Source organism: Exserohilum turcica (genome assembly GCF_000359705.1).
Source record: "Exserohilum turcica Et28A unplaced genomic scaffold SETTUscaffold_12, whole genome shotgun sequence".
Classification (NCBI taxonomy): domain Eukaryota; kingdom Fungi; phylum Ascomycota; class Dothideomycetes; order Pleosporales; family Pleosporaceae; genus Exserohilum; species Exserohilum turcicum.
The window spans coordinates 1,216,415-1,229,924 of NW_007359937.1; the positions used below are offsets into that span (position 1 = coordinate 1,216,415).

At 49.2% G+C, this 13,510-nt stretch overlaps 6 protein-coding genes across 6 annotated transcripts; 3 read left to right on the plus strand and 3 right to left on the minus strand.

Moving 5' to 3' along the window:
• Positions 1-961: 961 nt before the first annotated feature.
• SETTUDRAFT_183144 (uncharacterized protein) lies at positions 962-3,307 on the minus strand (the record flags this gene model as incomplete). The annotated part of the gene is made up of 5 exons (XM_008024543.1): positions 962-1,734; positions 1,788-1,984; positions 2,072-2,260; positions 2,308-2,902; positions 2,955-3,307. 5 exons carry the CDS (start codon positions 3,305-3,307, stop codon positions 1,326-1,328), a joined length of 1,743 nt encoding a protein of 580 aa, XP_008022734.1. The 3' UTR covers positions 962-1,325.
• Positions 3,308-3,903: 596 nt separating this feature from the next.
• SETTUDRAFT_183145 (uncharacterized protein) lies at positions 3,904-7,341 on the plus strand (the record flags this gene model as incomplete). Its single annotated transcript, XM_008024544.1, has 4 exons — positions 3,904-5,846; positions 5,890-6,201; positions 6,254-6,487; positions 6,540-7,341. 4 exons carry the CDS (start codon positions 3,904-3,906, stop codon positions 7,339-7,341), a joined length of 3,291 nt encoding a protein of 1,096 aa, XP_008022735.1.
• A 490-nt stretch (positions 7,342-7,831) lies between these two features.
• SETTUDRAFT_37467 (uncharacterized protein) lies at positions 7,832-8,530 on the minus strand (the record flags this gene model as incomplete). The annotated part of the gene is made up of 1 exon (XM_008024286.1): positions 7,832-8,530. The coding sequence occupies one exon, from the start codon at positions 8,528-8,530 to the stop codon at positions 7,832-7,834; it is 699 nt and encodes a 232-aa protein (XP_008022477.1).
• A 219-nt stretch (positions 8,531-8,749) lies between these two features.
• Positions 8,750-9,522, minus strand: SETTUDRAFT_167574 (uncharacterized protein). The gene is made up of 3 exons (XM_008024545.1): positions 9,330-9,522; positions 9,115-9,267; positions 8,750-9,054 (listed from the first exon to the last, which is right to left on the minus strand). Exons 1-3 carry the CDS (start codon positions 9,485-9,487, stop codon positions 9,006-9,008), a joined length of 360 nt encoding a protein of 119 aa, XP_008022736.1. The 5' UTR covers positions 9,488-9,522; the 3' UTR covers positions 8,750-9,005.
• A 195-nt stretch (positions 9,523-9,717) lies between these two features.
• SETTUDRAFT_45919 (uncharacterized protein) lies at positions 9,718-10,896 on the plus strand (the record flags this gene model as incomplete). The annotated part of the gene is made up of 1 exon (XM_008024314.1): positions 9,718-10,896. One exon carries the CDS (start codon positions 9,718-9,720, stop codon positions 10,894-10,896), a length of 1,179 nt encoding a protein of 392 aa, XP_008022505.1.
• Positions 10,897-11,524: 628 nt separating this feature from the next.
• On the plus strand, positions 11,525-13,006 carry SETTUDRAFT_127265 (uncharacterized protein; the record flags this gene model as incomplete). Its single annotated transcript, XM_008024546.1, has 3 exons — positions 11,525-12,133; positions 12,187-12,524; positions 12,575-13,006. 3 exons carry the CDS (start codon positions 11,525-11,527, stop codon positions 12,717-12,719), a joined length of 1,092 nt encoding a protein of 363 aa, XP_008022737.1. The 3' UTR covers positions 12,720-13,006.
• Positions 13,007-13,510: the final 504 nt, after the last annotated feature.

Below are 13,510 nucleotides of genomic sequence, written 5' to 3' on the forward strand. Positions count from 1 at the left end.
TCTTGTTGTCTCATATATACAACAGACACCAGCGTCAATAAACTTTTGCTTATAGCAAAAGCGGCATATAAAGTAGTGGCGTCTAGGATTAAGCCGTGACGCGACGCGGTAGCCATAAAGGTATATCCAGCTTTTCTTCCCGCGCTGCGACGCCAAAGGCTTCATATACTGAGGAAAGTGGTCCTAGTCAAGACCTTCGAAGGCGTCTACTAGGTGTTCGTCGAAGCCTATACTAGCAAGCTCGTTAGAAGCTATCGTTGCCTCCTCGCTGCCGTCAGCGGGTGGGATGATAGCTTCTCGAGCCTGCGTTTCGCGCAGCCGCGCTTCGAAGCTCGATACCTGGGACGCTTCAACTAGAGCTTGACGAGGTGATAAGCGAGAGGATGATGGCGGGCTTTCGATAGATATAGGCTGGCTTAGAGTACCGCGGGGCACGCCCCGAGACCGCTTCGGTGGGGTAGCAACAATAGCTTGGACGCGTCTTTTTGGTGGCATGCTTGTAATCAAGAAATTGGTAAGATAAGAAGATATATATAATAAATTGACACGTATAGTATTAGAGATAGAGGTAATAGTTAACGTTACTATAGATTAGTAGCCTACGTAAAGGAGTTCATAGTTATTCTTCTTTTTTTACGCACGGGCGTATCAAGCTCATCAAGCTCTATCAAGCTCAGCTTGATGAGCTTGACGAGCTTGATACAGCTTGATACAGCTTGATGAGCTTGGCTTGACTCAGCTTGACCGTTGAGTCAATCCAGCTTGATTGATGAGCTTGACTCAGCTTGATTGTTGACATCTCTGCTGTATAGCCTTTCCTAGCGTCTTTCTCTCTCTATCTAGACCTCTTGTAAAGATTTCGTCGATCTTGTGCTCTCCCGGGTTAACTTTGCCAGCTATTGAAGTGATGGCACTGAAGAATGTGGCGAAGTGACACTCCCTGTGGTCGGACAGGTGTGCTATCGCTTGTAAAAGAGGCAGTACAGAGGCATCGAAGTCCTGCTCTGCAGTCTGTTTTCTCAAGCGCTTCATTGCTGATCCAAATAACTCTGATATAGACAAGTTGCACAGATCATCAAAGTCAAAAAAATCCTTTCGCTTCTGAACATTATTGCCTTCAAGGGCGTCAAGTAGAACATCGACTGCACGGTGCTGTTCTGAAGGATCCTGGATACGCTGTAGACCCGGCAGGTACGAAGATGCAGCACATATGGCGAAAGGGTGTCTATCCAGGGCTTCCACTAGGCGGGTCAGCTGCAAGGGAGATGCTGTTACGGTTGTAGATGCCAAAAGGGACGTGAGTAGTTGTTTTGCCTCGTCGATCTTCATATTGAACACGAGAAGGTCGACACAGCGAAATCCAGATTGTATGAGCTGTTTGATACCGAAGGATTTCGCGTCGACACGACGACGCGCGCGGTTCTAGGAAGGTCTCTTGCGATATCAGAGGCATCTTTGATGTCATCGAGTTCATCAAGGATAATGATGCAGTCGCTTTCCATTGTAGAAGTCCAGGCCAAAAAGAAATCGGCTTGTACAGTCAGCGTGTATGACCTCCACCTGTCCAGGGCTCGGGGGCCGATGGCTCCATGGTGTGGCATGGCATCATGTCCAAACATTAGGGCGTACTGTTCCAGTTTCTCCCGTAGTCCCTTATATGTCGACGCAGGTAGAATTACAACGTTACTTTCTGATGATCGCTGCTTCACATAGTCGAGCAGTAGTTCCGTCTTTCTGGAGCTTATTCAGTCCTGTAAGACAGTCTCATTATATTTGGGCAAACTTACCCAGACCCAGCGATACCTGTCAGTATCAGCATAAATTGTGATAAAGCAGAATCACTAATAGTTTTGGCAGCTTTCTCGAGGAGTTCTGACCGTTGTACAACGTTGCAACTTGCTTTACGGAAGCCATGGTCGAAAACAAATGGCTTGGGCAGTGGATAGGAAGGAGCTGTGACTTCGGGTCTACCAACCCTATATACCTGACGTATGTCAGACACTCATAAACGATGTTTGGTCTCGCATATCTTGTAACAAAAAAGTAGATTGACAGGAATTGTGAACTATACATTTGCTGCTGTTGAGGGAACTTGATTGGCCGCGCTTAAAAGGTCCGCTCGCATTTGGCACAACCCTGCCTTAACCATATCGAATGCCGGACTGATCCTCTTTTCAAACTTGCAGACAGAGTGGTGATCTGTCTCCGGTAATTGCGTAGCTGTGTTCGTAAGAAAACCAGCAGAAGTTGCTGTAACAACCTAAACACCATATCAGCATATGAAACCAGTGCCATGGTGTTCCTTACTTGTCTAGAGGTTCCTGTCCAACCAGGCGCTAATGCTGTCGACGAAGATTCGCAGTAGCATCGGACTAAGGGTTTATATTGAAGTGTCTCCCAGTCATTTACAGCGTCGATGTGGTGGGGGTTGAGAACTTTCAACTCATCGATAAGGCTCCGTCGGAGCCCTAAGACGTCTCCTAGCGCTAACGATAAGTCCGACCATTGTGCGTCCAACGCTCCAGCATTGGGTGTGCTCAAAAGCAATAAACCGCGAGGTCCAAGTGAGACATCTGGATGCAGCCGAGGATACTTCTCGTACCGCACCATGGCTAGTCGAGCGATAAGACCACCCATGGAATGGCACAAGAACATAATTGGCCGCGCGCGTTCTTGAGCAGTCGTCCTCTCATTCCCAAGGAGTACTAAGAGTTGATCGGCGTAGTCTTCAAACCGGGATCGCGTTCCTTTGCCATTGAACAACTGTGTATCATAGCCGTATGTCATGATCCGACTGTTTCTGAAATCCGGATGGTTGGGGAGATGGTCTCGTAACCACATTTGAGTTTCACTCATCCATGTGTCGAATGCATGTCCGTTTAGACCGTGAACAGCACAAATGCTATGAAGCTATCAGTACCATCATACATCTGCAAGGAGGATGGGGCACACACTCCAAGTCGACTTGTTGTCCGCTAGAGCCACTGTGTAATACGGTAATACCGCGGAAGTCATCGTCAATGTAAGCACCTTTTCGTGTCTTGTTACGCCTTTTCTGCGCATTCTCGAGGGCTCGCTCTTTTATTGCTGAGGACGTGAATGTGATTGTCGCCGTTTTACAGCCCTTCTGTTGTGCTAAACTAGAAGCTATTATATTATCGCTAGACTGGCGGGAAGAAGTCTTCAGCCAAGGTTTCCAGAATGAATGCTTGACCTCTAGGTCTGCTTGTGCCTGTGTTTGGATCTGTTCTGTCGTTACATCTTCTTCAACATCTGTGAGGCGCACCGTTTGCTTGCTCTTCTTCATGGTAATAAGCACACGACAGGCAGGCAGTAGAGTAGGAGAGTGATGGTTGATGAGATCGTAATTAGCTTCGGACGACTACCCCAGCTATTGTAGGATGCGGCGCGACTCGTGCGCCTGCGCGGGCGAAGTCGATTCGGCCAGGCCATTGATCCAGCACATTCGAGTGGGTCGATTGACATGCAGGCATCTTATCCGACGCTACTATCCCGTCAAATAGAGTTCAGCTGATGGATTGGTGTGGGTGAATGGCCAGCTGAAACTCACATTCTCGGCATATTTTTTTCAGCTCTCCAGCCTTGCAGCACGTGGCGCATTACAGGACGCGCAATCGTGTATGAATGGATGAAATCCTAGCCAGGTGCGCCATTGTAGCCTATATTAGGCGCTGGAAAGCATTGTTTGCCTACCGGTGCGTCTTTTGGGCTCATGCGCCGCTTTCTATCTTTCCCGGAAGTCATAGCCTTGCGTAGACTAGACGGTAGTTGCAGGAGATAGTTTAACGAAATGTGGTTAAAGCGATGTTTTGTTTCAGTTATGTCGGAGCCTACGTCTTGTTTTTCTTGTATTGTATTGTTCCTTTCATCCATAGCGCAAGCATGATACTGTCCAGCAGTGCACGGCGCATATCTACATGCAGCAGTGAACCACGCAGGTCTATATGCAGCATTCGCGGGATAAATGTTAGCGATCTCACATATCAGTTTCTTCTCCTTCTCGCTGCCAGCCCGAGCCAGTCGCTCCCTACCTTACTGTTCACGAGACCCTTTTCGGCTCCTCAAACTGTCAACCAGAGTACCACAAAGTTGACGAGATTTGATCGACTATTTCGAAAAGACAAATATGAAGGCGAGGTATATATTGAACCAGAGCAGAACAGGCCGCCGCTATCGATGCCTGGATACGACTGGCAATACGGCGCCCATCAACTCGGATCTGAGCTGGAAGCATTGAGACGTGAACAACACGTGGAAGTCACACACCAGGAAGAGATCACCTTTGTTGAGATGTCGCATGATACTCGACAAGAGATATGGCTGGTATTTGCAAAAGAACCCAAATTACACCGAAAGGTGCAGAGTCTACTTTGCACTTTCATCCTTCTTGCACTCCCAGTACCGTATGCTGAGCCACTTTGGGAGATGACGTCATTCGCCTGCAAGGACGTCATTACTTCCACTCTACTGCCTTTTCTGTTCACATCTCCTGGCTTGAGGGACTTTCAGCAAAACCTCATGACGGAGGAAATTTCCTGTTTACTCGTTTTCCATCTAACGAACCTCGGCTTTGCGCTTGACGATGCGCGATGGGATCTTTTATTCGACAATTCCCAATCATCAAACGTCAAATCATTTTTCAAGATTCACAAGGAAATAAGCTACCTGCTGGGTATACCGAGCTCTGACCCGCAGGCTCAAAACTGGAAAAGCCCAAGGGAATTCGACTTGCCTCAAACCTCACTCGGTGCCTCGCTTCTTGGATTCACCATTGCGCAAATACCATGGAAATGTTCGAGTCCCACTCTGTGGGCATATTTCGAAACCTGGCGTTCATGCTGGAGTAATTCATATACATCTCGAAAAACCGACCTTGAAAAGGTTGCGTACGCCGTCATTTATCCAGAGTCAATCAATGTATCTGAGCTAGCGTCAAGCCTGCCTAGCCACTCCATATATGCGTTGGCGATAGGCCTAAGCCACTCAGGTCATTTGGAAACGTCATCAAGTCTCCTCAAATTGGGTCTGCTCGGCCCGGCTCGCGACAATCTGACCTCACATGTCTATGAGCTGCTTTTCGCTGAACTTTTGAAATATCTCACACTACTGGGCAAGGCAAAGGATGCATCCGACCTGGGCATTGAATATCTAAAGGTAACTACTACTCACAATGCATATGTTCCTATTGCTACCACAGACGCCTTCATCGCACTCGGCAATTATAAAACGGCACAAGAGCGTCTCCAATACATCCTATCAGATACATCTCTTAGCTCATTTGAAGAAATCTGCCTAGTGTTGTGTCTGAACAAAATCTGGAGGCGAAGACCTGATCTGATTGAACCCTGCGGTTTTGCAGATAACCTTGCCCGGATCGTCAATTCGATTAGGCGAGAAGACAACCAGATCCAGGAAGACTACATGACCGAGTTGCAAGCCACAGTGTATCATGTCAGAGGACATGAAGAGCCTATACCGCCAAGGTTACACACAGTAATCGAGCATACATTGAAACTATATCGAGAAGACGATGGTACACTTCAAAAACAGCGAGCAACTCTGGACGCGCTAATAAAAACCGACAATACTGCTTCTGAATTCACAATTATAGGCGGTCGTATTATGACCAAGGATACACCAAAACTTTTGCCAGAAAAAGATGATGCCCTTCCAAGGCAGCGATCCACGACAGGCGCATTACCCGAAACCAGGAACACTGTTTCCCCATCTCATGATAGCCACGATTTGAGGAATAGTAACAAGCCTGGTGGTTCGGATCATGCTTTAGGCTTCAATTCGCCTGCTCAGTCCATTATCGCCGGATTGTCAACAGCTGGGACTGAGATCCCTATGGAATCCGTTGAAAAGGCTTGGGAATAGCGCAACCTACTATCTTTGGGTAAGTCCCTTAGTCATCAGATTGTTCGATAAAGCTACATTGAAACTGACGGAAAGTGAAGATGCTGGTAGTACTGGCGGTTACTGGACGCTTTTGGTCCTGCAAAAACTAATGGAATTGATCCGACGCGAAGAAACACACCACATGGTACGAAGGAAACCACCCAGGGGTGTCACCCCAGCATCTCGGTCCCAGCGTGATACGATCATCAACTCCAGAATAACCAGCGACTCTGTGCCATGCCATTACTTTGATCTGATTTGTGGCACAAGTACAGGCGGGTAAGTTTACCAGAGCAAAACTACACGCAGAAAATTAACCAACATATTTTAGCCTGATAGCTTTGATGCTAGGCAGATATCTTATGAGCATCGAAGACTGCATTTTACATTACATAGGAATTGTAAATCGTACCTTCGGCCAACCGAGGCCGACTGCAATGCTACGTGTAGGTGTTTCATCACAGTCCAAGTATAGGACCCAGGATATGAGCGATGCGATTGACAATTTTCTCGCCGAAATCGACGACGATGAAAGCTTGAAGACTGCTCCTGGGAGATGTGCTGTGTTAGTATATCGTTTTCTTGGTGCATTCAACAGCTAACTACGGTGCGTCTAGTTTGATTCCTGCTTTGTCGACTATGACCGAAAATAAATTTTCCCTCGAAACATTGCACCTCATTCGTACTTATGATAACCCCATATCCGGCTCATCAGAAAACATGCAAAGCTCAATTCCTTCCCATTTCGGGCCAGCTAGCAGTTTCAAGATGGGGGAGGTTGTTCACGCAATTACAATCGGACCAGTGGACGTGAGTAGGTCCATGACAAGCAGCGAAGGAGATAAGCCAAAAAGAGTTCTCTTATCAGAATTCCCCACCCGAATGTCATATGAACCATGTTTGATAGCTTTGCACGAGCTTGAAAAGCTTTATGGAGTAAAAAGGATCGGAACCGTTGTCAGTATTGGAGCTCTGAAGAAACCTGAGCGACGTTCTTTCCCCTACCATAGGCTCAAGTTGGATCCCCTACGTTATGAATTCCCAACGGCACCCAGAATTAGCGGTAAAGAGCTTGAGAGCTACTGGCGATTCGAGCACGCAGAAGGCGTTGATATAGAGCATAATGAGTGGAAGCCAAACGGCGTCAGGACGCGACAAAACAAGATCGGCAAAGCAACCATGTGGAAGATTGAAGCAGCATTCTACAGGTGGTCCGCTCATTATGAAAATATCTGTAACCTGGAGAAATGTGCGAAAGAGCTGGTTGCAATACGGAGACTCAGAATGCTCGATAAAGAGCGATGGAAACGTTACGCGAGTGAAAACAGCTTTGCCGACCCTTGGGGTGAAGAGAGCTGCGTTCAAGATCCGAGTGCTACTGTGGGGGGAGATGAAGAACAAGGCGAATCAACTGTATGATGAGGGACGATTTCATTTCTCTCAACCCATTCCCACTAGCGCGCAATTACAACCATTACATTCACATAAAGAGATTGAGTCCTATGAAGCATCCTTGCGCCTAATAGCACGAAAACACACCCTCATGTACCATGCAATCGTCAATTTCCTCTACGCCCCTCCAGCCATGATTCAATCATCTGCCAATCTTGAATCAAATACAAGCCGTATGCAAGTAAAATTCGTAACATCATATCTGTTTGTTAAAAGCTCATCAGTCATTCAAAATTCCTTTCCCAGGCGAAACAGCCCCATGTACTTCACAACCTTGCGCATATCACCGCTTCTTGCCCTTCATGTAGTATGCAAAGAAATTGCTTTTACGCTTCTTCCACACCACATCGCCCCTCAGGGCGACACTAGGCTGCATAACAGGACATGCCTTTCTCTCCCCCGCATCTCCCTTGTCGTCTCTTTCCCAAGGGGCATTATATCCCAAGACACTGGTTTCTCATTTAGCTAACGGAACTCTCTGGTGTGGCATCTTCGAGCTAGACTTTGCACCCTGGTGATTCCTCAGCTTCTCCCGGCGTAGCCCTGATCGCTCCATGTCCACCTCCATAATCTCACGCAACACACGCATCAGATTCTCACCTCTCCCCGTTCTGGCTCGGTACTGCTTCGCAAAAGCATACTCTTCGTGGTTAAATAGGTCCAGTGAATCCCTTGGTGCAGCCGCTAGCACGCCCTTTTGTCGCAGTACGCATAGAGCTCGGTTTTCCGTCCGCTCGTCTTGCATTGCTTCCGCTGTGATGGCTAGCTCGATGATATCGAGCCACGATGCTTCAATTGCCAGTGCATCGACTTGTAGATTTAGTATTCTGATGTACGCTGCTACCATTTCTGTCTCGAGCTCTGCAATGTGCAGGTAACGATGTGCGGGGTCGAGAGCAGCGAGATAAGTAAGTAGGTTGGAGGACTTGGGAATATCGGTGAGTAGAATGTGATAAGGTTGATCTAGTTGCGGACCCAGAAAGAGAGTGATGCGGTCGGTGTAGAAGCCAGTGGTTTCTTCTGGCGTTATGATTTCCCAGTCGTTGTCGGAGTTGGCGGAGGTGACGTGTTTGTCTATGTGGGTATGTGTAGAAGTGGATGCAGACGTGCATGCGGCGTCCTTGGACCCAGCGAAAATGTTGGCAAGAAAATACATGGTAACGAATCAAAAAACAAGAGACTGAAGAAGTTGGATAGAAGAGTGGAAGTGGAAATAAAGGAAAAAGGAGAAGTAGGTGGGGAGTGGTGAAATGACGATGGGTATAGAGCGCACGAGCAGCCTATAGGATAGGTTGCGCCACGTTGCGAGGGGAATGACAGTGCGCGAGCCGGGGTCTGCATGTTGAACAACCAAATCAATGCAATTTATCCGACCTAAGGCATTTGGCCTATGACAGATGAGCGTACAGTCAGTGTCCCTTCTAAGGCTGCAACTGGTCCATATTTGTGCATTGTAAGCAGCTGAACCACTGCCATTAGAATGACCTGATGTTAACATCTGGTTCTGTATAGAATGGGCAAGTCTCTACACACAAGAAGTATTGTTCGGCTTGCTTCTTATGACATGGTAGATACGAAGCTTGCTAGAGACTTTCGAATTCGATTTTACATGTACAACGATATGCCAGTCCCTACTTCGTCTCGTGCTCGGGGGTAATCGCAAAGGTAGGTCGAACGAATCTGTAACCCTGAGTTAGTCAATGCTCGTATAATCGTCGCAACCCCAAGGAGTGAATATACCTGTCACTATGGTAGATCTTGGTCTCTGTGCCCAACAATTCCTTCTCCCTAGCCTTGTCTGCCAGGTATCTCCGCACTTGGTCACGGTCTTCCTCTGCTTGTAGTGCCGGAATGAGGTATATCCGCGCCCACATCTTCTCGCGTGCGAGTTCGCTGTAAGAAGTCAGAATTCTCTCCCGAGCCCTGCGATTGATTTGCCGGCGTCTCTTGCGTACTTGTGCTCCCTGATACCCTGTCCAACCCTCCAGAATCCATATGTCATGAGTCCCGCGGTTCCGAAGATGTATACGGCGGGGCGGAAGCCTCGAACGGGCAGGTTGCGCTTGTACTGGACGGGCCTGTAGCCGCCCTGTGGCGGCATATCCTGCGGCATGATGGGCGATTGTGTTCGTGGTTCAATTGGGGCTCGAAGGGTATCGTTAATGCGGAGACGTGAAGTGAGGTTCGAGCTCGGGACGCTGCCATGACCGGGGTATGGCTTGGCGCGCTAAGGTGGGCGAGCATAATTTTGTCGACGCTGAGTGGGTGAAGGTCCTTACCACACATTTTCGACAATCAGCAAAAGTTACAGAAATGATGGATTCAGAAGAGCGACCTGCCAAGATGCGCAAGTTGGAGCCTGCAGATGACAATGAGGCCGTGATGGATGCGCCCGCAGTCGCGACACCTGCTGAACAAATTCCCACAAGCACAGAGAATGAGGAGGCAACTGGTGATGCTGAGGCTTCAAGTGGAGCAGCCACTGAGAATGGAAGCGGGGAGCCAAAGCTGTCGAAGAACCAACTCAAAAAGCAAAGGCGGCACGAACGCTGGGAAGCGGGGCGTGAGGATCGAAAACTAAAGCGAAAAGAGAAGCTCAAAGAAAAGAAAGAGCGGCGGCGCGAGCAGTTGGCCCAGATGCCAGTGGATGAAAACGGAAACAAAATAAGACTGCTGCCTCCACGTCCACCTAGGCATTCAGCAGGGACAGGAACTCAAGTACCCATCACGGTAATCTTTGACTGTGACTTCGAGGAGCTTATGTTCGACAACGAGCTCAAAAGCTTGGGCCTGCAGATCACAAGATGTTACAGCGACAACCGGAAAGCAAAGTTCAGGGCACATCTAGCGTTGAGCAGCTTTGGCGGCAAGATGAAAGAACGCTTCGATGGCATTCTAGCGAAGCAATATACCAGCTGGACAGGATTCCGGTTCTTTGAGGAAGATTTTGTGGAAGTGGCCGAGAAATCGAAGGAGTGGATGACCGGACCAAATGGAGGAGAGGTGGCTGGTGCATTGCAGTCTTCTTTGGAAGCCAATGAAGCAAGCGGACAACAGAATGCAGCAGACGGGGAGGCAGGAGAGATTGTCTACCTTTCATCCGAGTCGGACGAGGTCCTTACGCACTTGAAACCGAACAGCACTTACATCATTGGGGGTCTGGTCGACAAGAACCGGCACAAAGGAATCTGCCATAAGCGAGCGGTCAGCCGAGGCATCAAGACGGCAAAACTACCCATTGGTGAATATCTCGAGATGAAGAGCCGACAAGTTTTGGTGACGAATCACGTACTGGAGATTATGCTCAAGTGGATGGAGTTTGGCGATTGGGGAAAGGCTTTCATGGCTGTGATGCCCGAGCGAAAGGGCGCCAAGCTGAAAGGCGAGGCTGATGACGGGGAGAACGACGGAGAAGCCGCAGACGAGCAGGAAGAACATGGAGATGATGAGCTTGCGGATGCAGCGGAAGATGGAGCCGCAGCGAACAAGGAGACTGCCGCAGAAACGGTCAAATCTACATGAAAAAATGCTTCCGGATAGGGTTATCCGCCATGGCATGGCAAATGGACCAAAATGGATGACTACACTGTTGGCTGCATGCCGCAAAGTAATGTAAATAGGGGGCAACGCCGCACGCCGCCTGCGGTAAGCTTCAAGATGGAATCAACGGCAATACTTTCGAGCAGAGGCACAGTACCTGCCATGCCGCGCTTGCCCCAATTCAACAAGCAACTTTATGCAAAGTTCGCCCCGACTCACGATGAGCGCCCATCGTCAGCCTTACCGGGTAGCTGGAAAATAAGCTTTCTACATACGGGCTAGCGCGCTGGTCACAGCTACACATCAAGACGGCAGAGGGGTGAGCAACTATGGAGCACGCATCACCGTTTCGTAGCGTTGATATCACGGGCGTCCCGAGCAGTGCAGTCTCCAAGATGCAGCCGCCGCTTCCCCCTCGGCTTCCAAGAAGATGCTTATGTAACGCGCACCCCCCCTTGCGGCATGAGGCTGAGGCTCCAAACAGCTGTCAGCCACTAATCTCGCGCAACGTCACAGCTACTTTGCCCGGTGCCAGACCCAGCGCAACTCTCTCAACACCTGACCCACATTAATTCAGGCACGCTGCTACCATTGCTGCTAGTCGCCAGTCATGTCGCATCCAGGAGAAACCCCATCGTCTCCACCCTTCCGCTCCCCACCCTCTCAGCCATCATCGCCACCCAGTCGCGCCACACCCAATCGCTCCTCCTCGTACTTCACATATCCAGTCTCCTATGCCGTCTCGGGCATACTGCGACGACTGAACACGGAAACGAGCCCAAAATCAGACGCGCAATCCAAATCCGGCGGCAACAGCAACCGCAACAGCATAGGCAATCTGCAAGCACAGCTGCAATCTACCGCTTCTTCGCTCTCCCAGTCCCTGGCCAGCCTCGTCTCCCCCAATTCCTCGGATATGAACTCAGTCTTCCAACCAACACACCGCATCGCAAGCCCATTTCAACCACCGCCATTGACCCCGCTGAGCCTCAAGGGATGGAGGAGTGGAATGCGCGAGAAGGGCAAGCTCCTCAGCAAAGCCCTGGCTGAAGAAATCAGGCTCCTACTGCCGCCAAGACTGCAGCTGGTGGACGAGTGGTGTCTGGCATACAGCCTGGAGCAGAACGGCGTTAGCCTGGGAACTCTGTACAAGCAAGCCGATGATTATCGGGGGAGAAGAGGCGGCTTCGTGCTCGTGGTCAAAGATAACGGTGGGGGTGTATGTTCTCCAACATCACGCCATCTCCAACAAGTACTGACATCTTGCGATAGATTTTCGGCGCATATCTCTCCGACCCACCCCATCCCTCTACATCATTCTACGGCAACGGCGAATGCTTTCTTTGGCGTGCGCATGTCCTTAGTGGACTCCCCGATCTGCAAATGAGTCTCCCGCCCCCGCCATCCGAAGACACCACAAATGCCGTTCGCATGACAACCGTAGTGTCACCCAAGACGAATAGTGAGAAGTTGGCTCTGCCACCCAACGGCCAGGCAAATAAAAGTGGCACAAGCACGCCCGAGAGGATAAGGTTCAAGGCGTTTCCGTACAGTGGAGTAAACGACTACATGATTTTCTGCGAGCATAGTTATCTCAGTGTTGGGGGAGGGTAAGTCTTAACCTTACACATCGAGGCGGATAAGGCTAACAGTGTCGCAGAGATGGCCACTACGGCCTATGGCTAGATGACAACCTCGAGCATGGTGTGTCGGATACGTGCCCAACATTTGGCAACGAACCACTAAGCGACGATGGCAAGAAGTTTGAGGTCATGGGCGTCGAGCTCTGGTACATTGGTGTTTGAGCGTTCCTTTGACTTGTTCTTACTCAGCATGATACCTGATACGATGTTCGATACCGGCGGTATCTTGATCTGGCACTTGAAGACCTAAAGGATCTTCCAGCTGAAGGAAGTGCGGCCGCTTTGAAAGCATACCGCCCCCAGCTCGCCGATCAAGCAAAGTAGAACCGCAAGATACCCTGATGAAATTCCATCTGACTTGACATGATTTTAAATTTAGTGGCATGCGATAAATGAATTGCACATGCGTTGAGATGTTGCCTCGAAGCTGTCTTTGAGGCAAATTCGAATAGATCCACTTGTTTCAAAGTGCCTGTACGGCACAAATCCTTTGTCTGCTAAATCAGTATGGCCAACGCGTCGTGTCTTTGTGATGTTTCTATCCCTTTCGTAAGACATCTGATTTGCAAAGTATAAGCTTACCCAGCTTCTTCATACTTTTTCCTCATACATTGCGCTCTTGATACTTTGTCTACGCGCTTATTGTCCTGGACGCGGTCTTGGTGCCTTAACGATGATTAACCAACGATCTCACGCTTTCCCCGTATTCCCAGCTATGCTTTTCGTAGGCGTAGTTTCGTCTTTGCTATTGCACTGGCAAATATCTAAATACAGGACATCTCTATCCACAGCATCTTCGCCTCCATCTCTGATGTCCACAACATTCCCATCTTCATCACCGATGTCCACAGCATCCTCATCTTTATCCCCAATGGAGCAGACACCTACCAACCCTCCTCAAAGCGCAACTCAACAGTCGGAATCAGTCAGGTATATCGCCTATCAGCCTGCCG

Bases quoted from the DNA above. Each gene is read 5' to 3' on its own strand.
- SETTUDRAFT_167574 (XM_008024545.1), bottom strand. From the start codon at position 9,487: ATGCCGCAGGATATGCCGCCACAGGGCGGCTACAGGCCCGTCCAGTAC. The intron at 9,268-9,329 runs GTACGCAAGAGA...GACTTCTTACAG, and splicing joins CAGGGTATCAGGGAGCACAA to CGAACTCGCACGCGAGAAGA. The intron at 9,055-9,114 runs GTATATTCACTC...TCAGGGTTACAG, and splicing joins AAGATCTACCATAGTGACAG to ATTCGTTCGACCTACCTTTG.